General features: G+C 37.0%; 1 protein-coding gene and 1 long non-coding RNA gene across 2 annotated transcripts in view; one reads left to right on the forward strand and one right to left on the reverse strand.

Moving 5' to 3' along the window:
- Positions 1-1,618: 1,618 nt before the first annotated feature.
- On the reverse strand, positions 1,619-2,441 carry LOC124163674. The gene is made up of 3 exons (XR_006865821.1): positions 2,333-2,441; positions 2,018-2,159; positions 1,619-1,911 (listed from the first exon to the last, which is right to left on the reverse strand). It is a non-coding gene; the product is annotated as an uncharacterized LOC124163674 (long non-coding RNA).
- Positions 2,442-2,693: 252 nt separating this feature from the next.
- The window catches only part of LOC124163675 (THO complex subunit 1), a 28,191-nt gene continuing 3,802 nt past the window's right edge, over positions 2,694-27,082 (forward strand). The window contains exons 1-13 of the mRNA XM_046540734.1: positions 2,694-2,872; positions 3,016-3,089; positions 3,169-3,467; positions 3,560-3,655; positions 5,502-5,634; positions 6,137-6,242; positions 7,907-8,148; positions 10,614-10,743; positions 15,728-15,963; positions 18,204-18,353; positions 19,953-20,100; positions 24,210-24,342; positions 24,422-24,558. Coding sequence (XP_046396690.1) covers positions 2,825-2,872; positions 3,016-3,089; positions 3,169-3,467; positions 3,560-3,655; positions 5,502-5,634; positions 6,137-6,242; positions 7,907-8,148; positions 10,614-10,743; positions 15,728-15,963; positions 18,204-18,353; positions 19,953-20,100; positions 24,210-24,342; positions 24,422-24,558 — 1,932 coding nt within the window. The 5' untranslated portion in view covers positions 2,694-2,824. The remainder of the gene's footprint in view (positions 2,873-3,015; positions 3,090-3,168; positions 3,468-3,559; positions 3,656-5,501; positions 5,635-6,136; positions 6,243-7,906; positions 8,149-10,613; positions 10,744-15,727; positions 15,964-18,203; positions 18,354-19,952; positions 20,101-24,209; positions 24,343-24,421; positions 24,559-27,082) is intronic.

The following is a 27,082-nucleotide window of genomic DNA, read 5'->3' on the forward strand; positions in this document are numbered from 1 at the left end:
AGCCACTGGTTTTGAATATAGTGGAGTATATTTTCTGAATTTGAAACAAAATAAATATCTATAAATAATCAAGACAGTAAAAGTAATGCCAAGGGTAATTTAGGATTGACTGCAAAGTAGAAGAGGATGATTTGCAAATTTTGTGTCACAAGAAACTTGCACACTTGAGTGACCGAAGCATGCAAATCCTGAAGGGGATCGCCAGTGATCTGGATTATCCCACTTTAAAAAAATAGAACCTCGCAGAGCCAGAAATAAGGATGAGTAAGTTAGCATAGAAATCGTTCAAAGTAAGTCCAAGGACTGAGGAGGTATTTAATAACCCACTCAAGATTTGTGTAGTCCAATGAACCCTTTGGGTGTTCAAAGTTAAACATTTATACTCACTTGTACTGATAATTGTAAACGGAAGATTTTAGTTTTCTTTACGAAAAACTTCACACTAAGTACGAGGAACATATTTATTGGGTTCCTCAGTCAGACTTGCAGATTTTTGTACTTTCAAAATGATTTAAAAGTTATTGAGTTGCCACTACCATACATAACCATTTAATTGAGAAAAAACGATTTTCATGGACTAATGAAGAAAATAAATATTTGATTGAGGAATATGTTTCCATACTCATAGGCAGATTAAGACATTCATTTTGGTGCCTTCAGACAAAAAACATGCCGAATGTTCAGGGCTGAAATTATGCTGAAAAAAGTGGCCTGCCAATACTACGCCTTAATATTTGAATTATTTATCACAATGGATTGAAAAAATCCTCCTCTGCAGATGCATAATCTACCTACATATTTGGCTTTATTTAAACAAAGCTGTTTTTGTTGCTACCACTTTTTCAAAAATACTCTAGTCTCAGTACATATTTTTATTAGGTAAGGTTTCGATTTATCATTTCCGTCAATCATCAAACTTAATGACCCCTCCTTCCATGGTCAAATGATTCACTTTAAGTCTCCCCCTTGTTGGGTGGAAAGGGGAGCATTCTTAATATTCTTTAGGGAGGATGGTGGGACGTGCTTGAATTTAATTCATCCAAATTTATGCTATGATTGGCATAAAAATATCCTTCTACCTATCATCTTGATTGCCCCTTGTAATGAGATAGAGTAAGCAGTATATTCAGGTCAAAGAATTATACTCATTCTCCATTCATTTTGGAAGGGGACAGCTCACATACGAATGATTAAACATTGCATCATTAATGCCCCTTGAGAAGGACAGACTTGATAGCAGCCTTGGAGTCAGGCCCTTACTGGGCCACTAGGACACATCCCAACGCACCTACAAGCTTGGAAATCTTTGCCGCCTTCCCGCTCTGGAACTGACACATACCAACATTGACCAGTTAACTTGATTTCAATGGTGTATCATTAAACAGCATAATTAACACCGTCTTGAGTAAACAAAACAATAATTTAATATAATTCATTCTGGATCATTCCGGTAGTCCTTCCCCTGCATGTGCTGGTGCCCTCTGGCCATGGCCATCCACCACCCTAAGAAGGGGTCTAGCGTAGGCCTGCTTGGAGTATGTGTTCTCCAAGAAGGTTCTATTGACACTTTCTACAGAGAGCCATACGCTCTTCCACTTCTAAAAGAGAAAGAGACCGAAATTTATACTCTGAAGGAAACCTTCAGCCTTTATTTTTATTTTGGCACTGAGTTACTTGACATTGTAAAATGTTGGATAGTGTCTGTGGGAGATTATGCAGAAACCCCAAACCACGATTTAAACCTTCCTCTGCAGCTTGCAACCGTTGATTAAAACTACATAATGAGTTTTTTTGGAGGAGCGACTAGCCTTATTCAAAAGCTTATCAATCTCATGCAAATATTTAGCCTTAAGTGAAAATGACTTTGATATCCTGATACCAATTGGCTGGAGGGCACTTTTCCTTTCAGACCTGCAGAAAAATAAATCAATTACTACGTCATTCGATACGCAACTCATAATAATCAGCACATACAGAAGCAAGGATACTAAGGTAATTAAATGAATGACACACATACCGTTGCATTTCCTCAGAATTGAAAGATATTAGCGGTGTCTCACAGGGAGACGTTGCAGTCCCATGTGGCGTTGGTGGACTAAGTAGAATTTCGTTGGGAGAAGGTGTTGATGGGGTCCACACTTACATTGATTTGTCCCAGCCTACGGTCCGCAAACATGTAATGAGAAATATATTCAGTTATGTCATTAAAGGCTCATCCGGAAACGCACTACTATACGCAAAGAATGCCAATGATTTAAAAATACAGAAAGTGATCCGGTTATCATTCTTTCCAAAAATTTTTCTCAAAATTGAAAATTGATGAGATACACACCATTAATGATTAAGGTGCCAGTGACTTAATAAGGAAATAGCAATATCACATATACACCCATGAACACATCATGGAGAATACATAATAATTATACACGTTATAAATATAGTACGATCAAGTACGATACTACTGATAAGTCTTGAAATTTAAGGACCAGTCAGAACCAGTCGCGCACCGCGATAGGTGCGGCTAGGTGCATGGAGAATACATTATATAATGTATTAATCATGTGTAATGTATTAATCATGGCTAGGTGCATAGGTGCGCCAAGTTTGATCTTTTTGTTTTCCTTTATACCGTACGTCAACAGATGGCGGGTCCGCAAATTGGATATTGTTTCTTAGTTGTTTGTCAACTTGGTTGTGAACCTTGTGAACAGAGTGTATGATGGTGTAGACCGGGTTGAATCTTAATGGTGAAGGCTATTTTTGTGTCTGAGTTTCATGTTGTGGTGCTGATTTGAACTGCCGCACGTGTTTACATTGAAGAAAAATGGCAAACAAGTTGTGTAATTTTGAAAATATGAGGAGTGATTTCATGGTATGCCTGCCGTTGCCGGTGATAGTAACTATATCAAAGTTCATTGTTTATATTCTCTGTATTTTCGATAACTTTATTTTATCCTTTATTTCTAAAAACTATAAAGATTCCATGAAAACGCTGTTTTAATCATATTTTGCCAGGCTTCTGTTAAGCAGTGCTTTGCGTCCGGAAATGTAGAGCCATTGCAGAAGAAATATACGTCCATTAATGCTAAGTAAGTGCTCTTGATCAATTTCGGCATTTAATAGAAGTGAATTGGGTGGGTTTTAATTTCTTTTTCATTGTGTGTGTAGTGAAGCAGACAAAAGAAGCACCCTGGACCAAGTGATGCGGGATTATTTGATACAGCTTCTCTCCGATCCTAAGCATGATGTTTCCACCTGGGAAGGATTTGTACAGTTCTGCATTAAAGCGTGCAGGAGTGAAATGTGCACGGCTTCCATTCCATTTTCACTTTTGGGTGACATATTTGACGCTCTAACGTTGGAGCACTGTGAGAAGCTGTTTGCATTTGTGGAAAATGGTGTAAACATTTGGAGAGAAGAACTCTTTTTTAGTGCATGTAAAAATAATCTTCTACGGATGTGCAATGGTACGTTTATCTCCTGAAATGTTTTTGCTTTTTATTAATTGTCCTAAAACAAATTGATCACATGCTTTCACGGTTCATTTTACTATTTTTAGATTTGCTGAGGAGACTTTCTCGCTCTCAGAACACAGTGTTTTGTGGCAGAATTCTTTTGTTCCTGGCCAAATTCTTCCCATTCTCAGAGCGCTCTGGTAAGTCGTGATATGATTTCTGCTCCCTGAATGGGTCAGAGTTAAGTCCTAAAAAGGATGGTTTTTCATATGAATAATTTAATCTCACTGTGGTCAAATGTCTGTCATCTCTGTCAATACTATTGAAATCATTTTTCTAGGTTCTCTCGTGTTGGGTGGCTTTATTGTGAGATGGCTATTCTGTTCAGTTATGAAATACATCTGTGACGGAAGTTTTTCTTTATCGTAGATAACTTGGTGTATTACTCGGGCATTATTTTGCTCTCATTTTAGTCAGTTATTCATCGTAAAGACTGGTGATTTCCACTTCAATGTCTGTGTTTGGATATTGAGTTCACCTTTTTAATTCATAATTATTCTTGGTTAAAATTTAAAATGGAAATTTGAATGATAGTCACTATTTTTGGGAAATACAATGGGCAACCGACCATCTAGGCTAATCAACTGTGGCCAATGACACTAATACCAGGCACCCGCTGGACTATTCATGTCAGCCAACAGCAGCCATTGTTAGTTTTTATTCATGGGATAAATTATTCTATCCATCAGTTGGAGGCTGCCGCTTATTTTGTCCTAAAAGGTGGATGAATCATCTCTCATGTAATCATAGGCGGATCCAGGGGGGGGGGCACGGGGGCACGTGCCCCCCCCAGACCCTTAAAAATATGCTAGATTTTTAATACGGTCCCATTATCATTTCGTTCGTTTTGTATGACGAAGTATCATTGTGCCCCCCCCTGAATAAAATCCTGGATACGGCCTTGCTTGTGCCTCTCCCAGAAAGAAATCCTGGATCCGCCCCTGCATGTAATCGAACCATTTTAGATGCATGAGGGTCCTCAATCTTATCATGTTAAATTATAAATATATCAGCTTTGAAAATAATCATGCTCGTATTATGATAATTATTAGTTAAAGCAGTAGTATGGAATTTATTTATTTATTCACCGATTTAATACTGATGCTGACCACCCTACTTACAATACATATCTTCATATCCCTTGGGTATGTCAAAGATGTAAAATGCTGAAACTCAGGGTGCGCAAATATTCACTACTGGCTAGCAGCCTATTTGATGAAGTCTGCACAAATATGCTAGGGGTTCCGGGTGCGAAGTTAAGCTATGAGATCAAAGTCTTACCTACTGAGTTTACTCACCAAAGTCCAGTTTTACAAGTTATTAGGCAGAGGATGGATTTTTGGGAGGATGAAAAAAATAAGGGCTTTGTCATGATCAGCATTGTGCATCTATATGAATGGATTGAGAAGGTTTAGGAATTAGGAATCTCTCACCATCATAGAGGCAGAGTAAGTTACCACTTGTAAAACTTGGAATTCAGTTTTTTTAGAAGAAGTGTATGTAACCCATTTCCTTGAAGCCTTTTGTGCCAGAGCCTTGCCAAGGAAGGTGCTTTCCCATGCACAAGCATCTTAGGAACATTTTTAATTCTTTGCACAGAAGTCTCTGGAGCGCTAGAATGACCTTTAAGGATATTAAAAAAGAAAGTTGAGATTTCGCCCATAGATTGCTTGAAAAGTAATGTGTTGAGTCAGGTAAATGCGGGAAACAATGGAGGCTGAGCTATGGTGACACAAATAGTGAAAGCCAGCCACTGCTGTAGCTTGTGGAAAGACTTGAGTTACGTTGTATACAAAGCTTCAATAACTTTGTAGTCTTAACCTTGATCACATATTGTGGCCAGCTTTGATGGTTACGATCACTGGGTTAAATAAATGACTTTTGCCTTTTGGGGCATTCGAGTTGTCATTAACCATCAATGGTCTTATTTATTTGGGATATCTGTGGTTGTTCGCATGTTATTATATTTTTGTTGTTTTTTTTCAGGGCTGAATGTTGTCAGTGAATTCAATTTGGACAATATCACTGAATTCGGGGCTGAAGATGAGGCTGATCTTAAGGACATCCTATCTGAAAAGGATGATACCATGGAAGATGCTGATGACAAAATTGAACCCAAGTAAGCTCTTTCAAATCTGTTAACCCATGTCACCTACATAGCTAGGCAAGCTTGGTTATTTGGGCACTTACTACTTATTTTTGTTGCCATTATTATTATTATTATTGTGTGAAAGCAAAATATGCATTTATAGGAAGCTTGTGCTATTTAATGAAATATATTTTTCCACAAGGGTGTTTTATGTTAGGTCGGACAGTTGAAGCAATATTTTGTAAAACTTTATTGGATGATTTTGTGGTAAAATTGTTATGGAAAGAGTGTGTTTCAAAATTAATCTTGAATTTATGCATATTATATGTGAAAATGAGTGTCATTATTGACGAAGCTATTCAGTTATATGCCATAAGTCACATTTTTCTCATCAAGTATCCTAATTTTTTTATATACTTGCTGGATGGTATTATGTTTGACTTGAATTGATCCTCTTCCATTTCATTACTGCCCAATGTATTATGCTTACATTGATTTTAATCCTCTTTTGATTTTTATTAAATTTTTTCAGGTTGAAGATAGATTACAATCTCTACAGAAAGTTTTGGGCATTGCAAGATGTTTTTCGTAATCCAAACCAATGCTACAACAAAGTACAATGGAAGGCATTTTCTTCGGTATGTTTTTATGAAAATATGACTGTGTTTGCTTTTCCCCTGCCATAGTTGACAACCATAGTATCTTTGTCAACTTATTTCCCGGCCCTTTGACCATTAGCTCAATTCTTCGAGGTAATACTCAGCATGAAAAGGGTTTAAAGATACAATTTCGTGGTATCACGTGGTTTAAGGATTCCTAACATTCAAAGGGCGATGGTTCTTTTACATTGTATTGGCACATACTCTGACAAAAATGTCCTTGAGAATCTTACACCTGTTCATTTGATGTAAAACTTGCTTTGTAGTGCGTTTATGATGATAGGCCTCGAGTGCAGTAGCTTGTTGATGCATTGTGTTGGAAAATATAATAGAAATGATGCCATGATATATTGTAACAATTCAACTCTTCATTGGTACCATCTTTTGATGTTTCATTAATGTAACTTGTGCACAGGGTGTTGCACATGTAACCTATGTGTTGCGCTTGGATTTCTTTTTATGTGTGGATGCAATTAATAAATTTATTTATTCATGACTTAATTTTATCATTGAATTAGTCTTGAAAAAGAATCAGCTAATTTGAAAAAAATTATTGCTATTACACTGTGTCAGGGATTTTAGGACACATTATATCAATTTTTTCATGTTTATCATAAACCTTTCGAATGATCATTGCCCAGCATTCCTTGTTATTCTAAGTATGTGCCATACTTCTTATATAAGGCTTCTACTGTATGTCCTTGAAAAATTCCAGCTTTGCCTCTATCTCAAAATATAGTTGGTTTGGCTATCAGGCTCTTGAATTCAAACTGTATTCCCCCTGTGAACATTCAATGTTGTGTTCACCTCAAAAGTACAGTGGTGATAGGAGGTTGCCGCCGTGGAGTTGAAAACTCCCCCAACCCTTGGTGCTTACGTACAGTGCAACCTCGATATAACGACACCCCACGGTGCACTAATAAACACTCGCTATAGCGAATTGTCGCTTTACCGGAGGTGGAGCAAATAATAGCCAATATACCTGTTGCGAACAGGTATACAGGAACAGGAGTGGTGTGGCGACAGATAAATGTCTATCCGATAAACGTAAGCATAAATCCAGACGAAAGGCGATGTTTTTTTGCATCACTAAATTTTCTTGCTCAAATAATGACTAACTATTCAAACAATTTATAAGCGCCGCACTGAATAAAAATGATGCAAAGCATTGTTTCGTCAATCATTATATTTATCGAACGACAGTTTACCACATAAATTTGAGACTGAGCACTCCATTAACTTCATTTCTAACAGATCGCTAGCAATTACAGAGGTTAAGGAGTCTTCATGAAAGTCTTCCGGCGGTGAAACCCTCGCTATGGCGAGAGCCAACACCGAAAGGGTCTCGTAAAAACGAATTTTTTAACACGCTTATTATAGGGTCAATTGACGGTGCATCGGCTATCTCTCGTTATAGCGGGGGTGTCGCTATAGCCCGTACTCGCTTTAACGAGGTTCCACTGTATTTGGTTCTCAAAATATCATGTACTTATATGTTTTGATAATTATTTTAATCAGTAAAAAAAGAGAAGTTCTTCTTGTGAAGCCAACTTATCTCTATTGTAGATTATCAATGACTGACAGATTGTGAGTTTAATTTCAGTATTCTATGCACCATTTGTGATTGTATGTCTTTCTTTCAGCATGCATCAAATGTCCTGTTGGCATTTAACAGCTTTAAATTGGAAGACTTGCAAGGAAAAAGGAAGAGACCTCAAGCTAATCCCAGGGATATAGATGCTCAGTCACCCCAGTATTTTGCTAAGTTTCTTACCAATCAAAAGCTTCTAGATCTTCAACTCAGTGATTCCAACTTCAGGAGATATGTTTTGCTGCAATTCCTCATCCTTTTCCAGTACCTGAATTCTAGTGTGAAATTTCGACCGTAAGCATTCAATTATGTGTCATATGTCCTTGGAAGTGGTTATTCTTGCCCTTATTTTGTATGCTTCTTGAATAATAATGAATCGCAAGCCATTACTAATTATGTGAATTCTCCAACTTAGAAATTGCCACCTTGCTTTAATCTAATCAAATATCAGTCGACATTCATGAACAATGTTATCTTTTGTATACACTCTATGTGTGTCTATCATATACAGTGGAACCTCGATCTATCATATTTCAGGGGGATGGGCGAAAAAAACAATGAATGCGTGAAAACGATCAATGAAGGAATGTTTGGCTGGGTTGCCCATGTCCCAGGAAACTATTGATTTTTACGAATTATGATACCTATTCATTAATGGATTCAAACAAGATTTTAGCTGATTACAGGAATATTACTGTTATATCGAAACACTTAGGTCAAGTCGTTGATTCGACTTACATCTCCTTCAAATATCCTAAAGGAACACGCCACCTTGCTAAAAAATGTTTGCACTCCACTCGGCATTTTCACTGCTATTATGGATTTCTATCTGATGTAAAAATTCGTATCCATCAAATGCCATTTCAAGTACACGTATTTATGAGAGCAGTGTGCATGTTATGCCTAAAACAACTGCTTTCGCCGACGCAGTGATTGGTTGTGAGTTGGATCAAAAAGGCCAAAAATAGTTTATTAATTGAAATGTTCCTTTCTAACAATTACATTTTTGATATGATTGAGGCAATATGTAAAGCGTTAACAATGTTGCTTTAATCGTTAGCAGCACGCCCACCTGACCCTCAGCTTCAATCCCACTTCTTGGTTTCACCAGGTATCTCGCTCTACCCCAACCACTGCCGTCATGTACTAGCAGACAACCCGAGGCGTTCAACAATATTCACGTGCTTCTAGCCTGGATTCTTTTCTTCATCTTCAATTTTTTTTAGTCCATCTTTTAAAGTTCTCACTTGTCTCTTCAGAAGGGCCATGGTCCGAAGATGAGTAAAAATTAAACCGGATTTATTGAGCCCACACGGAAAACTGGTTTTAAGTCAACCCACCCTGGAAAGTACAGAACCACTCGTACGAGGTGAAGTTCTGCACTAATGCTATTGTATACGGCATAAGCATAGCTTACTGCAGAGGGTGAAGCATGACCACATGACTGCGCTATGAAATTTTTTGTCCTATATAGACAGCAACTTACCCACTCATTTCTAACAATAAGTAGCGTAGCTCTAGATGAGTAGATGAATTCAGATTGCTAGTAGGGAGAAACAAAATATCCTGAGAAGATATCGCTTCGTTAGCAACTCTGAAAAGTGAGACTTGTAGCATAACTCGTAAATTGTAACCTGATGCCCTGTTTTCGAAAAAAAATGCCTTCAATCTAATAAAAGTATAATACCAATTGCCAAAGTTCATTGTTAGATAACTTTTGGGCTAATAAGTGATTCATGCAGCAGTTGACCTTCAGAAACGGGGAACTTTGAATGAGATAAAAAAGGTCAATGGGTGAGAAAGGGGAGGGGTGAAACATGTTTCTAATATTCTCACGAAACTTGATATTTTCTTTGGAAGCTAAGGTCTTCGTAATACGGTTCCTGCACGAGCTGGAACATTTTCTTTTTATTTCAGAGAAGAGGAAAGCTGAGAGGGGGGAGGCGAGTGCTGAATGGAGGGGGATAGCGGATCTTGGGAAATGCGCTACTGTAACTATCCCACGGCACTCAGCTTCTCCCTATGGTAATTCAATCTCCTGAGGAAGATTCAAACAATGTACTTGTCTGTCGTTATTAGCCACAAATAACAGGTTGTAAACACTTCGTCTCATTTTCGTCAAACGATGGATGCGGGAAAATAATACAACGGGACCGCGATCTTCAAACAATCAATGCGGGAAAACGATACTTCGGGGAAAGATAGATGCGGGATAAAATTACATTGTCTTTATGGAACTTTATTTGGGACCAGGAACGGCAAACGATGAATGTGGGAAAATGATTAATGTGGGGACCATACATCGGGGTTCCACTGTTTATGTTTACAGATAAAGTGGGAAGTTGTAGTATTAAGTATTTGAGGTCATAGTCAGTGCATTTTCTACTCTATGTATCCCAAGTCATGGAATGAAATGTTCACTCTATTTGATTGTGCCCTTGAATTGAAACTGTTTCTTCAGTGGACATTCAAAATTGTATTTACCTCTGAGAAAACATTTTGAGTTTAGGAATTGCAACTAATGCTCTGTATTGTGCACGGTTCAGTTAATGATCTATCGTGAAAATTAATAATCAAATCCAAGTATAAGAAAACTAACTGACAGTTAAAACTAAGTAACATCTGTGGAAGTTCTTAATGCATGTCTGTATCAGGTGCAAATTCATACTTTCTGTCATCAGAATGCCAAATTCTGGTTTTCTGAAGCTATTTTTATATTTGCCAAAGCTTTTTTACATGTACACGTATTCTATTTTAAGGGAGACAATTGAAATGAAACCAGAGCAAGCAGAGTGGGTCAAGGAAACAACTGATTTAGTGTATAGGTTACTTGCTGAGACTCCGCCAGATGGTGCTGTATTTGCTCAAGCTGTTAGGCACATACTTAAGGTATGTAACATTCTTAATCATTTTGTTTGTTTCATCAAGTACTTGATGTGTGAAAGTCGTGAAATATGTAATACCATCTACAGTAAATTCTCTATTTTAAGAAGCAATACTGTCGGCACGAACATAAAGCTTGTTCTCAAATGCTCGGAAAATTTGAAATTACAAAGTTCCAGAAGTATAATTTTTTTATGTTCCAAACCTTGAGCTTGGTCTCAAGGAAGTGGTAATATTTGTTACACAAGACAGAAGGAGGGGATGAGAGGACAAAATCGTCATTATGTATAGTGGAGTAGGTTAAAGAGTGGGTAATGTAGGAATTTGACCATCTGTTTTTGGGAAGGGAATCCTAAGGAAAGAAGAGTGGGCGACAAACACTTATTCATTCAGGAGCATACATATTTGTATCACTTTGTACAATTTGAAATTGCTCTAAAATGACATTTATGACCCACCCACTCCCTCCGTCTTGTGTTAACTGTTTATTTTGCCTGCAATCCCTTCCCCGAAATCCTGCTAATTCTATCCTCACTCCTTTCTCAGTTATACCCTTTTGGGGACTTCTCTATCCCACCTCCTGGCCTTACCACATACTCCCACCTCTTCATTTTTAATGACATACCTCCTCTCTTACACTCTCCCCTTACAGTTTTCTCCACCCTTTAGGCCTTCCCTTTTCTGTGGCTCTTTTCTCAGTGTGGTTATTCTGCAGTTATGGAAAGAGTCCTTCTACCCCAGGTTTTCTGTATCTCTTTAGTTGTCTGTTTTCTCTTATGTCTCCCCACTGCGGTTTTGTTTCCTGCCCCTTTCTCAAGGTACACACTAATTTACTTGTATAGGTATGTAGTCTTACATACTCATGTACTATGATGTCTTGTGAGCCAAAAAGCATCATACGCTTTAAATAATGAGGAACTTGCATGGGTCGTAGATTGCTCTAAAAACTATTTTAAATAAGTCAAATGGATACATTAGCTCGCAAAAATACCTTCAGTTTCTCCATTCAACATCAAAATAAATAAAAAAATTGCATTTAAAATCGAGAAAAATTTCTCTGAGCCGACCACTGCGCGAAGACACCCGAGCGTTGCCGAGGCCAGGCGTGACGTCATAAGTGCCTAAACAACCGTAGGGAGTAGGGAAATACGCTGAGCGCATGGTGTAAAATTTGTTTTGAGGGAGTATTTAGCCGCTCATCGTCACTTTATTTTGTTCTGTTATTCTTGGGCAAGTTTTCCTATTGCTATTGTGCCTAGATTATTACTTGGGATATTAATAATGCGGCATCGGGATGATGAAGTACAAGCGTTTCACTTCGTATGTTTTAGTGATCGGAAAAATGGATGATAACGTTGCCACTCGTTCGAATAGTACACCTGAAATTCATCTACATCTACGTAATACCCCGCAAGCCGCCTAAAAGGCGTGTGGCATGGGGTGTTAGGACACCAGCCTTTTTTTAGGACACCAAAAATTAATGCCACGACCCTCATGGAATTTGTTAAGACAAATTATTGCTATACGTCGGTGGCAAATCGAGTTATAAAAGAAACTTTTAATACTGGAGGATAACGATCGTAAGCTGTGCTGTTGACATTAGAGTAAGCTGTGCTGTTGAATTTCGCAACACCGAATTATCGGAGAAGGTAGTCCTATCCGTCCTTCGGTACGAATTCACAGCAAAACAGTCTGCACACAATCCACATGTGAGATCGCGAATCGGTTCCGCTGCCAACACACACACAAGCTATAACCTATTTCAATAATATAGGTAAATCCATAAACAATATACTAGCATATACCATAAAAATATAGTGGGAAATAGGCAAATACTCTTATCAAAAACTGGATGTCACTGTCACATTCTTATATTCATCACGTACAACTTACAATAATAGAACTCGTTATGATGAAAACAACTATTTATTCACTGATTTAAACCCTTAAATTAGCCCACACATGTGACACAGGTGACTTTTCTCACTACTATTCGTTGAAATAATGGAATAAAAAACTTCACTCACAGTTTTTATTTCAATAGCGTTATCGTGAAATGTCATATCTACGGTGAACAACGGAGATTAGCACGCCACTGACAATTTTTACGCTACTGTTAGACATTTATCGATAGCGTAATAGCACTTTTTACAATTCAATCACGATGGAACACTGATAACTCTTGGCCGATATTTTTCAACCTTGTCAAACTTTGTGCATTACAACCACTGGCACTGTGATTATTAGTAGTAGCTTAACGGGAGATGTCACGTTGAAAATAACACTATTTTGGCACAAAAATGTTCCTAGATGTCTCCAATGAGTGACCAAAAGTTGCATTGACTGGAATTCACCCTATAACACAAGCACATACAGTCCTAAACGACGAATTCTCCGGTACCTACGAATAAACGGATGAAGTTATTGTATATTAAAACTAAGCGGACATTAGTAAACATCAAAATCGTTCTAATTACATACTTAAATGAATGATATGCCGTCGATAACATCAACTTACAATTAACGTATCCCCTTCCAATGGCCGTGGCTCAGACTCCTACAACGATGTTATTTAGGTATTATAAAATTTTTGGTTTAACTGCTCCAGTTTTATATTTTATGCCCTTACTTAGATATTAATATTATAAATAATGCAAAATACGAGGGCTTCCAAGCCTCTATCGTCGGATATTTATCTTTAAATATAAAATAATCAACACGTCTAACAAAAGAAGTTCTCACAACTGCTGGCAACTATTACAAACAATCACAACAATAGCTTCGCGTGATGTTTAGGCACCTTTGACGTCATCGAGGCTTCGTCGGTAGTGGCTTGGGGGGTGAGGGAGTTTTTCCCGCGCTTTAAAATTCGTTATATTTATCATTATATATCTCGCGAAGGAAAACTCAGATTTACATGCGGTTTTCTTTGTTGTATTCAGAAAATAATTTTCTGTCCGCCTGTGAAATAAAAAAAATTCATGCAAGTTCCCCATTGTGGAAGAGTGAAACTAATTTTTTTATTTATCTTGTCAAACTTCCACTATATCATGCCTGAATCGGTTGAACCTGAATCTGTAGTTCAGCTATATTTTAGAAAATTCTGTTATTTATTTTTTCTTGGGGAGGCCAACATGTTTACTAATTTTCATCGAAATTTGGAAGTTCAAGACTGAATTCCATTATCAATTGTTGAAATTCACTTTGTTCTACAGCTGCCAGGGATTATCCTTGTTATGTAATTTTTGAAAAGTACTACAGAACTACTTCATTTATGTTTCTCTCACAGAACTACTTTATTTATAAGGAGTGTTTTTTCTTACAAAATTCTGGCCTTGCTATGGGATCACCTCTCTCCCTAATTCTTGCTGAAATATTCATGGACAATCTGGAGTATAAACTTTTCAGCTCTGGTAACCCCCTCTTGACCAATGTTGTCTATTGGTTTAGATATGTAGACGATACTTCATATTTATGTTCATCACGCCAATTAGATAATTTCAGCAAAAAAGTTTTAGATTCAATCCACAACAAGATTAAATTTACGATTGAATATGGTGGGGGCAATGTCAATTTCTTAGATTTAAATGTTTCAATTAAAGGTGGTAAACATGATCTATCAATATGCAGAAAAGAAACGTTCACTGATGTTATTATTCTGGTAGATTCATCTCATCACCATACGCTAGCTATACGCATACGCATAAGCTAGCTGCATTGAGGTGTATGATCCACCGGTTTATGAATATTCCTATGATTGTCCACAACTTCGATAAAGAACTCAAAATTATAAAAACCATAGCAGTAAGAAATGGCTTCAATACCCTGTGCTTAGACAAGATGCTTAAACGCTATCACTCCAAAAGAACAAAAAAGTTACTGACATCTCTGTGTGTGGTCCCGACAAAAATTACCCACTGGGTCAAACTACCTTTCATAAGAAACATTTCTTATAAACCCCAGAATGTCTTCCCTAAAAATAAAAATAATTACAATAAATCATTTTATAACCCATTGATGCTTGTCAAGATTTTATTCAATTTGAAGGACAATTATGATTGTATGGACAAAAGTGGAGTGTACAAATTAAAGTGGACTCTGGATTGTGTTATGTTGGCCAGATTGGTACAAGGTTTTAGGACAGAGGGAAGGAACACAGAAGTTTTATGTATAATGACGTAAAATCTTGTTTTGCTAATCATTTATGCCTGAATAACCATTTTTGCAATTTTGACATAGATATTTTACATTGTATTGACAAAGGGCTAAAATTAGATTTTATGGGAAAATTTCAAATTGCCAATAGCCCAGATGGACTTTGTAATGATGTTTTATTTTGTACTGGCTCACCTTTGTTAAAGTTAAGCTTCCCCATGACATCAAAAGCCTGACCGTCACTGACGCTCCTCTTGTTGTGTGTCTTCTGGTTTCGGCCTTCATTCATTTGTTCACCTAAACTGTTTCCCCCTCACACTCCCCTCACTCCAATTCCATATGCCTCCACCTCCTACCTTGGCCTGGGTATAAATAACGAGAGAGTGTTGGTTGGATTACCTTGAAAATGACAATAAGTGTCGAAACCATGGTCGGTATTTAAGTGCTAAATTAAATAGCGTGGAAATTACCATTTGTGTTTTAATCATAGATATAGCAATAATCCACAAAATTAAGCCTGAAGCGAATTTATAAATATTCTTCAATATATGCTGTACAGTATGATATTTAAATCCTGTTAAGTTTGAATATAAATTTGGCCAATTTTATTCAGCAGCACATATTTACTTTTTACCAGTTACTTTGGAAATACTTACTAAAGAAATTGACATTTTACTGCATGTGAAATTTAATACCTTGGAAGTGATAAAAGATTGGAAAATGCGTAGTCCAATACCGGTATTGATGCTGTTGTGTAGTTGATAATCGATTCCCGGTGCATAAAATTCACTGTTTGGCACAATTGAAATTTGCATTTGACATATTGTTGAGACAGAGGGAAGAACATTGGAACTCTTGGAAGAATGAAGGATGTCCTGTTTTTCAAAAACCAAACCAATCGGCGGTGACATCTGAAGATTCTGGTGGTGACGAAAGCCCATTGGTGTCAGATAAAGATGGGCCAAAAGATAAGAGGAAAGGTGGTGGACCAATGAGGAGCAAATTTACTCACAAGCGCCTTGGAGATCAGATCCGTGAGGCGTCTACAGTGAACAGATATCTCATGGGAAAGTATGTTTTGTTTTTCATATTTTTTCTTGCCCAATCTTGAAACTGCCTTTAATCTATTCTTTCTGCCATGATGTTAGGATGAAGAATTATCATGTCTTTGTAAGGTACGGATGAGCTCAAGGTGGATTTTTTTGATTGGGCTTAAAACTTTTCACAGTACATAGTATTTGTCCATTCAATGACATTATTCTAGTAAACAGTATTGCGTGTTTGCCTTTTTTGAGTTTATATTCTGCAATTTTGAAAGAAGTGGCCGTTTTTGGTAATTTTTATCCAAAAAGTTAAACTGAAGGATTTTTTGATTTAATATATAAATATCATAACATACCCATTATTTATGTAGAAAATAATATAATAAATGAATTTTTCATCATAAACTGAAGATTATGATCGTGTTTTAGTTTTATATTACACCAGGAAAGTCTTCATCCTAATACTAACATATCATTATTTTCTTTTGGACCTTTATCCCTTTGATATCCTGTTAAAATATACTATTGGGAAATTGATTTTTTCCCGTGAGTGCATTCAAAGTCAGCTGCAGAAATGCAATGCTTTTAAAATCTTCAACATACAATCCCAGCTGTCAGTATAGAATTCCATTGAATGAATTGTATTTTGGTTCTTGTGATCCACCATGGACATCATATTTTGTGTGAAAGAATTTATGCTTGGAAGATGAGAGGTCAGGAAATGTCATAAGATAGTGATAGATGACCTCTGGAAAGTACGTTGAAAAGGGGGGAAGGTAGAGGAGGAAAATTGAAGACATCATGAATTGTGGAGAGGGGTATCTCTTGTGTGCTCCAGCATGTGTACTACGTCAGTGGCGCCGACTCCATGGGGCTTGAGGGGGGCCCAAGCTCCCTCAAAAATTTGTTATGGCTGTGAGGAAAAAATGTGTTAGGTTTGTCGATTTTCCCCGGAGTGTCCAGATATCGAGATTCGAGTTATCAGGGTTCTAATGTTGGTTGTATGACTCTCCTAAAATGTTTAAAAAACTTAAATCTCACTACTTATAAAATTTCTTGGGTAAAGACCCAAGTGGGTCCCCCCAATTTTTTTTTTAAGTTGGCATCCCTGTACTACGTGCATCAAAATATGTGCTTAGGCATCAAAATTGGCTTGAGGTGGATCAGAATTTCTATGTTATAATGTGCATAATTTACTGTTTTGGTTATACTTCATTTTGCAGTTTAATTTTGTTTCTCAACAACATCAGGGCGGAATGGTTGGGGCCGCTTATCACAGAACCTGAGCTTTTGTTGATGACAGTAATGAGTGTTATGCTTTAAATTAAATATTGAAGGAATGAAAAGTTATTACTGTAATGATACCTCTTATTAAATTCCGCAAAACGATGTCTGACTACAATTTTATCTTTCCAATCCGGGTGACTATCAGAACGAAGAATGATAAAACCAGGTGGTAAAGGAACGTGAGGAGTACTTTGCGATATGTTGTGAGCTGTTTCACTGAGAATATAATTAGTAGTGTAGAATTCAATAAAGCTGTTATGTATGTAGGTTCTTGGAATTATTTACTTGTGGCTGAACCTACACATTCCCATGAACTTCATCCATAATCATACAGCAGTTGTATTCAATATGGAGCAGAGGTGAATTTCTTTTTTGTTGGACAGCTTAAATTAAAATCATTATAATGTGTTATTGTTTCATTTGAACACATGTTTTCAATATAAAATATGAAAAATAATACTTTATCTTAAAATTTAAATATCTCTTTGGAGTCACTCATCTCATTGTCTGAACCGAAGGAGTTAGCGATTCTAATTGTTCGTAGGTTTAAATTCCTGGATGATCTAATTTGACAGCCATGGTATTGATATGTTTAGTGAGGAGAGGAAACTTCTAGAAGAGATACAGGCGAGACAGAAGGTTTGGATAGAAGGATAACTGTCAGAGGGATGACATTAAAATTCATGTTAGAAGGAAGAATGTTGGTAAGCAAGGGAGGGGAAGGAAGAGAATAGACTTTATTAATGGAATGAAAGGGGTTATGTCATATTCTGGGCTCTCTCATATAACTTGCAAAGCACTCCATGTAAACCTACCTTAACAGGTGGATTACTTATATTAATAATAGATCATCACTTAAGTGTTGATTGATTTAGATTGAAGCTCTTGTCTTATCTATGTCTTATGTATTATCTATTATTATTTTTGCATCATTCAGCATAATGTAACTAATGAATTTCATTAATTATTGTTTTATTTTAGTGTCGAACTCACCAGACTTTGGAACCTTAACCCTAATAATTTGGATGCCTGCAAATCAAAAGAAAGAGATTTCCTGCCATCCTTGGAGAATTACTTTGAGGAGGCGATTATGCAGAGCGATCCAGCTTCAATGATTGAAAATGAGTACAAGTGAGTAGCAAAAAATCGTTTTGTAGTGAGATCATGTCAAATACAGGCATCCCCCGAGTTACGTATGTCTCGACTTACGTAAATCCGTACTTACGTAAGTGATAACCGTATTTCAAATGATTACGTTAATTTTCGAATGCGAGCGCGAAGAAGTAGATATTCGCTCGTACAACCTATGGTAGAAAAAATATCGAATAGTTATAGAGTTTTTTACGTGCTAAAAATAACAAAGTGACCCATTTTTGTCATTCCTCGAAGGAAATTTCATTAATTTCTGTAGAAAAATCGCTTATAAATCCCAAGTCAGCAATCAACGTGAAAATTTGCAGTTCTAGCGATGGATGTGGTGGCGTATGTGGTTGCGCTCATTTCTTTACGATACAACTTGTTATACAGCAATCTCTGAAGCGCCAACGCAAAGGTTCGACTTACGTAAATTTCGACTTACGCATAGTCTGCCGGAACGCATCTCTTACGTAACTCGGGGGATGCCTGTATTCCTAAATATGGAACCATATGAAGTAGAGAAGGAGTGGCATAGCTAGGGGAGGGGTGGGAGTAGTCAGAAATGTAAAAACACAATTACCTACTTTGTTTTATTGTGAAAGTAAACAAAATATTGAAAAAACATGAAGTTACCAAAAATTTCTTTGGAAAATGAAGTTTTTTTCGGTTATGAAAAGTGTTGAAATTAGTTTAAAACCCTTTACCAAGTTCCTTGTATTTCAAAAAATTTCCCTTTGGTATTGGACCCCTCCTGAACGAAATTCCTGGATTTGCCACTGTAGGGAAGATTCATAGAGTGATTTGATGAGGTTTGTTTATGTCGTTGATTGGATTGCTGATTGGGATTGTAGTCCTAGATGTGTGAAGTTCAGTTTCTGTTGCCTTCAGCCTGGGCAAAATTTTTTATATAGATCATTAATGAAGCGAACTGTTAGGAAGTTTATGGGTTGTGTGCATGTGGGAAATGCAGTGTGGAGGTGTAGAGAAGCAATCATATTGATACATTTTTAAATTACTCAAGTTTATTATGATTGGCTTGAAAACTATATAATAAATATTGTTGAGGAAATTTTCAGTGCAGGGAGCTCTGCAGTGAGATTAGATGGATTATTATGTATCAGCATCACAAAACCCTATTTATAGTGTACCTCTGTACATCAAACTTGATCAAATTTGGCTCCCCTTCAAATTGATTTAAAAAGGTTACATTGAATAATTATTTAATCCATCTTCACTGGCTTAAAATTTTCCAGACCTCCAGTTGTGTGGTAATTGTTATGTAGATTCAGATTGACACGGTTTGGAATCACACACTGTATTTAACCAGCATGATTAGTGATTTCTGTCCCTCATCCACTGTATGTTTTGAAGGTCTCTCTATTTTTAGAAATAGCATAAAATTAGTCCAGTATCATTAAGTATTGTAAGAAGTATTCCATGTTATGCTTGGTGAGGGAAGTTTAACTTATTAAAAGGTAATTGAACTAGATGTTGCTTAGCTTTGTATTTGTTATCATAATTTTCGGAAAGAGCCTTGATTTGGCTATGGTCTATCATGATTTATTGTTAAATTACTTCTGTTTTCTTTTACAGGCGAGTCAATGACGGTAACTTTGGTTGGAGGGCCCTTCGTCTACTGGCAAGAAGAAGTCCACACTTCTTTACCCATAGTAACAACCCAATCAACAAACTTCCTGAGTACCTTGAAACAATGATTAAGAAGATAGCCAAAGATAGACCGGTAGGATTTTAATATGGAGAATTGTCTTTGATATTTTGTGTGTTGTTGTCAACTACACATTTCCATTGAACTAGTTTTTAATTTTGATTGCATGTTGTTTCTTTATGGTAGTTATTTCCATTTAGTGTTGTGTATTTAGCCTACTTATTTAACTTGGACTCATTCCTATTTTAATCCTCAAAGTTATTAATTTGCAGATTTTATTTGTTTAAGGGGTGGGGACCAAAAAAGACCTGACAAAATTAAAAAAAAAACAGAATTAATTTTTTGTGTTACAAACTTGAGTCACCTTTGAAGTGCTCTCCATTAACACTGTCACATTGGTTCAAAAGCTTTATCCCCTGCGTGAAACACCTTTGGTACTCGTCCTTCCTTGTAGTCACCTTCGAATCTATTTTCACCTCTGGAATGTCATTAAAACATTTCCCTTTCATCACCCTTTTCATCTGGGGGAACAAAAAGAAATCGCAAGGTGTGAGATCTGGTGAGTAGGATGGGTGAGGAAGCAGTATCATACCGTTTTTTGCCAAAAACTGTTTGACCAGGAGTCAACAAGCTGAGGATGAATTTCACTGCAATTCATCTCATTTGCAAATCCTCAGCTAAAATGCACTGCACAAAACCCTATGAAAGACCAGATCGTTCAGTGAGTTAATCAATAGTACACCTCATATCCTCACACACAAGGGCACAAATTTTTACCATGTTTTCAACTGTTCCAGACATGCTTAGCTGACCTAGGCATTGAATGCCTCTGATCATCATGTTGCTACGTTTGAATTGGAAATACCACTCGTACACTTGAGTTCTTTTCAAGGCATTTTCTTTGTAAGCTGTAGAAAAAATATCAACCACGTCCAATGCACTTCTACTGAGTGGAAAGCAAAATTGCAATACCGCACGCTACTCTCAAATATCAGCCAAACCCAAAATCGAAGAGGTTGAAAAACTATTTGAATGAAAACTGTCATAGGGGCTTGCAACAACAGTCTAAAGCCACACCATTTCACTTACTAACTCAGATAGGGTGAATTAACCACAATGTAGTTGGAGAATCCCAAACAATATGAGTGAATTGCATCCTATTACTCATTGGATCCCCCCTAATATACTGATCTCCTGTATATATGACTTTGCTGAATGCAGTATTTGATGTTATATGATTGGCTGTCAAAGATCGCGTGAAACGAATGATCTCCAAGTGCATGCAATAAAACCAAATCAGTACTGAAATGCATGGAAGTGTTTTTAATTTTAAAAAAGGTATTTAAAATGTAAAAACATACCTTGCAATGCAAAGTGAATGAATTAGAGTCTAATTAATCGTAGAGGGCGTAACTTGGTGGAAATCCATAATAGCACGAATACTAATAATATCTGGTATAGCAAAGTTCTTGATCCTTGTATTCGTGAATTAGAGTCTGTTTGAGCCTGTAAAATCTCATTTATAAAGTAATGGTGATATAAACTGTCAAATTATATGGCAATTGGTAATGAATATGTACTGGAGACATGTAAATAGCGCAATGCAGAATATCATTTATTCTGGTATAATGTGTTCAAACTGGTGGCTGCCTAGTATCATGCCCTGTTGAAGACACATCCAGGCTATTGTAACTCTCAATCCAGGCACAGGTGACCCTTCTGAAGGCTTCCACTAAGCATCAGATAATCTACCAAAATATTGGGAAAAATTAGAGATGGGTCGAATAGCAGATTTCTCGAACTCTAATATCAAATTCGAATATTAAATAATTGCTCGAATATTCGAATACCTCGAATTTCGAATATCTCAAATACTAGAATTGCGCACAGCATATTAAACGTTAGTTTCTTCTTCTATTTCACTTGATGAATGCATTAATAAATAGGTATACAGTGGAACCTCGATCTATCGCTTTTCAAGGGGATGGACGAAAAAAACGATGAATTTGGGAATGTTTGACTAGGTTGCCTATGCAGCAGAAAACCCAAGATTTTGGCGAGTAATTATGATTTCCTTTAAAGGATTCAAACAGGAATTTAGCTGATTAATGGAATATTTTAATTTTATGGAAACAATTTGGGCATATAGTTGATTCAACTAACATCTCTTTCAAATATCGTAAGGGGACACACCACCTCGCAAAAAAATGATTGCATGCTGTCTCGGCATTTACACTGCTACGATGGATTTCTGTCTGATGTATACATTCTTATCTACCTAACACCATTTCCGCGGCACGCCCATATGATACTCAGCTTCATCCAACTACTTATTTTCAACAGGTTGCTGAAGCTCACTCTACCCCCACTCCTACTGTCAAGTGCTAGCAGGCAATCCGAGGCGTTTTGCAAAGTACACGCGCTTCTCCACCGGATTTTCTTCTTCTTCAATTATTTTCTGTCCATCTTTGGAAGTTCTCACGAGATAAGCAGATGAATTCGAATTGCTAGCAGAGAGAAACTAAATATCTTGAGAAAATATCCCTTCGTCTGTGAATGTGACAATAGAGATTTATAGCATAACTCATAAATTGTAACTTGATAAATGTTTTCGACAAAAAATACTGCATCAACTTCCAAGAAGCTCAGTTGCGAAGATATCGAATTTCACCAGAATGCTAATTTAGCATAGTTATTAGTTTAGCTTAGTTAGCATAATTATTCGAGATCTCGAATATCGAATACTTTCTAGTATTCGAGGTATTTGAGTATTCGCAGATACTATTTGCACATCTCTAGAAGAAATACATATAGCTTAATGATCGACCCTGAAAGATAGAATGAGGCTGCAGCAAAGGGAGTGAAGTTTTTGATTGGGAATGATGAGTGTAGTGGGCTTTGTATGGGGGCAAGAAATTATTGGTTTGGTTGAGGTGAAAAGATGGTGGGATAAGGGGGCAAGGATTTAGTAGCTGCAGACCATTGGATTTCTCAAAGGTGATTGCTTGAAAATTTTCCAACACGTTAAGAGTTGAATGGTTTGAAGAAAATAAATTATTGGACACTTTAAAGGGACAACTTTCTTCAGACAATGAGTACACCATTTTTTGGCATGTGTCATGGCTGTTACCAGCATATCAGGGGGTATGCTGGCAAATTCATCCTGAATGTTGGTATTCAAAGCTTGCAGGGTCCTTGAACTATGCACATTAACATGAGATATCAAGAAATTCCATTGAAAAAATCACACGGGGCCAAATCGGGAGAGAGGGCCGGCTACTTCAAATCGCCCCTAGTTGAGATGAAGCGCTCAGGAAAGTGTTCCTTCAAAACAGCCACCTATGCTCTTGAAGTGTGAGCCGACTTAATGACATTTGATGGCGATTGAATTTTGTAGAAACAAAACTTTATAGTCACGCCTCTCGAACGAGACCACAGGCACTCCTCTACCACATCAACCGACTGAATGGCACCCATTTTAAAAAAGGATGTTATTTTGCCGCACCCTGTACTATTTGTGTTTTGATCAGTGGTTCCCATCGTGTAGTTGTCTATAGACCACTAAGTATGGCACTAAACCATTTACTTGTACATACCTCTTCTCCTAATCATGACCCCTATTATTCATTTGCTGTCGTTTCGTAGTGCCTGAACAATAACCAAGTTGAAAACTAATTAAGTATAACCATTTAGGCCACTCCCGAGGCTCTACTGGACCACTTGTGGTTCACAGACTACAAGTTTAGAACACTGGGATAGGTGATGTTTTTGAAAAACTTGATTAATGCAAAAATCTAGAAGAAGCCTTGAAATTTTTATGAATTTATTTTGTGCAATCAGAAGACATTATGTGTATGTTAAATGTTTTTTATGAAGTGTGGTGATGATTATTCAGACAAAATTTGAGAAAAGATACTTTTTTTTACCTGTTAAAGTCATATTGAACCCCCAAATATTTTCCTGGAATTCTAGCTTTACTATCTCTCAGTGTTAAAATCGTTTTAAAATTCTGCTTCTAATTTATTATAATGTTATTCATAGCATAAATACTATATGTAGTTGTTATAGTATAGTAGTTGTATAGTTGTTATTTATGTTTTTTTATAGTTAATTATGTATGTATTTGTATTATTATTATGTACATATTTTTTTTTTTAATTTTGTTGTGGAAATGGACATTTCAGCAAGTTACCAGTAGTGAGAGTGCTAAGCAACCCACCACTACAAGCACAGAAACAGCTGCTGTGAATGCTGAACCAGAGCTGGAAGATGATGAGGTTCTGAAAACGGTGGAGAAAGAAGAAAATCGTAGCGAAGGTGAATGAATTTGATGGATAGCCTAAATAGGGCTCTCCTGTGTCTATATGAACCTTAGGAAGTCAATGTTTATTTACAGTGCAAGACTTAGAAGATGGGGAAGTTGTGAGGAAAGAGTCTGAGAAAATATCTAATGCTCAAATCGCTGCTGTGGCAGAAAAGGTTGCAGGCCATTGGAAGAAGCTAGCAACCAAGCTAGGATTCCAGCCTGATGAGGTAACTGTAAAAGCTGTTTTGAAATTTTTATTTCAGGGAGGGACATTAGTACCTTTGGTGCAGATGTAAAGAGACAAAAGTGAGGATGATGTCAAGGTTGGGTGACCCAATCCATGTGGTAGTAATTTTTTGTCTTGTTTTTTTTTCATTTTTACAATATTTTATTTCAAATGACTTGTTCTATGGGAATTAATAATCTCTATTCAGCCCTCACTTATTTCTATGGTAGGTGAAATTTCTGGTTAATATGGGTAGGGGAATGGGTAAATATCAACTGAAAATAAGCACAAAGAAAACCAATACATTAGTATGCGGCAAAAGAGAAGAAGTCAAGACTAACATTAAAATAAGGAAGCAAAAACTGATAGAGGTGGATGAATTCGGTTGTTTGGGAAGCAAGATAACTAGTGATGTGAGAAGTAAGAAAGAAATTATCAGCAGAATAGCCCAGGCAAAGAGAGCATTCCACCAAAAGAGAGACCTGCTTACATCGGGAAACTTCAATGCATATGGAAGTAAAGAAAAGCATTATGAAAACCTTAACAAGAAGACGGAGCAACCTTATAGGCCACATCTTGGGACATGATGGCCTGCTGAAGACAATCGTCAAGGGACAAGTGGAAGGCAAGAACGGAAAAGGAATACCTCGAACAAAATATATGGAACAAGTAAAGAAGGATGTGAAAGAGAGGAAATACGCAGGTGTGAAAAGATTAGCTGATAGGAAAACTGGGTGGAGAGCTGCATGAAACCAATGCTAGGATTGTTGACCAGTGATGATGATCATGAGGTGAAATTTGGGGAATAAGTTCTGGAAGATAGTACTGAATGCCAATAAGATGTTGTCATGTCGTTGGAAATTCCTTCTGCTAGAACACATAATTTCACTCAAATAAAATACTGTGTATGATGCACACTTAGTGAATGATTAGTAGAGGTCCGTGAAATTCGGGAGACGCAATATCGCGAAATCAGTAAATAAGAACTTAATATTGCATTTTTTTTCTTTTTTGGGTGAATTAGCAAAAAAATCACATCCAATGAGTCATAATTTGTTAAACCATAAGCCTTCATTGTTTAATGCTGCCGACGTTCATTTGCTCTACCTCATGAAGATTCCAAGGTCAATTCACTCGTTAAGTCTCGCGCATAATGCATCTGCGTAATATCGCGCACTGTAGTGATTTCTCCGCCAGAATTTGCCGTTAAATTTATCACAACCTCTCTCTTCGATTCCCATGTATCAATCCTGAAATATTTAGCAAATGTGAGAATTAATTTTTTTTTCAAGGTCCAATTGCTCATAAAATAATCCCACTGTGATCATCCAGTTATGATCTGTGCAGATCTACCACATAGAATCTCTATCGTGTCCATCAACTGCATCATCTTGCAATGAGGAACTTGTATGGGTCGTAGATTGCTCTAAAAACTATTTTGAATAAGTCAAATGGATACATTAGCTCGCAAAAATACCTTCAGTTTCTCCATTCAGCATCAAAAGAAATAAAAAAATTGCATTTAAAATCGAGAAAAATTTCTCTGAGCCGACCACTGCGCGAAGACACCCGAGCGTTGCCGAGGCCAGGCGTGACGTGCCTAAACAACCGTAGGGAGTAGGGAAATACGCTGAGCGCATGGTGTAAAATTTGTTTTGAGGGAGTATTTAGCCGCTCATCGTCACTTTATTTTGTTCTGTTATTCTTGGGCAAGTTTTCCTATTGCTATTGTGCCTAGATTATTACTTGGGATATTAATAATGCGGCATCGGGATGATGAAGTACAAGCGTTTCACTTCGTATGTTTTAGTGATCAGAAAAATGGATGATAACGTTGCCACTCGTTCGAATAGTACACCTGAAATTCATCTACATCTACATAATACCCCGCAAGCCGCCTAATAGGCGTGTGGCATGGGGTGTTAGGACACCAGCCTTTTTTAGGACACCAAAAATTGATGCCACGACCCTCATGGAATTTGTTAAGACAAATTATTGCTATACGTCGGCGGCAAATCCAGTTGTAAAAGAAACTTTTAATACTGGAGGATAACGATCGTAAGCTGTGCTGTTGACATTAGAGTAAGCTGTGCTGTTGAATTTGGCAACGCCGGATTAACGGAGAAGGTAGTCCTATCCGTCCCACGGTACGAATTCACAGCAAAACAGTCTGCACACAATCCACATGTGAGATCGCGAATCGGTTCCGCTGCCAACACACACACAAGCTACAACCTATTTCAATAATATAGGTAAATCCATAAACAATATACTAGCATATACCATAATAATATAGTGGGAAATAGGCAAATACTCTTATCAAAAACTGGATGTCACTATCACATTCTTATATTCATCAAGTACAACTTACAATAACAGAACTCGTTATGATGAATACAACTATTTATTCACTGATTTAAACCCTTAAATTATACCACACAAGTGACACAGGTGACATTTCTCACTACTATTCGTTGAAATAATGGAATAACAAACTTCACACACAGTTTTTATTTCAATAGCGT

The sequence above is a fragment of the Ischnura elegans genome, chromosome 8, assembly GCF_921293095.1.
Source record: "Ischnura elegans chromosome 8, ioIscEleg1.1, whole genome shotgun sequence".
Taxonomy (NCBI): domain Eukaryota; kingdom Metazoa; phylum Arthropoda; class Insecta; order Odonata; family Coenagrionidae; genus Ischnura; species Ischnura elegans.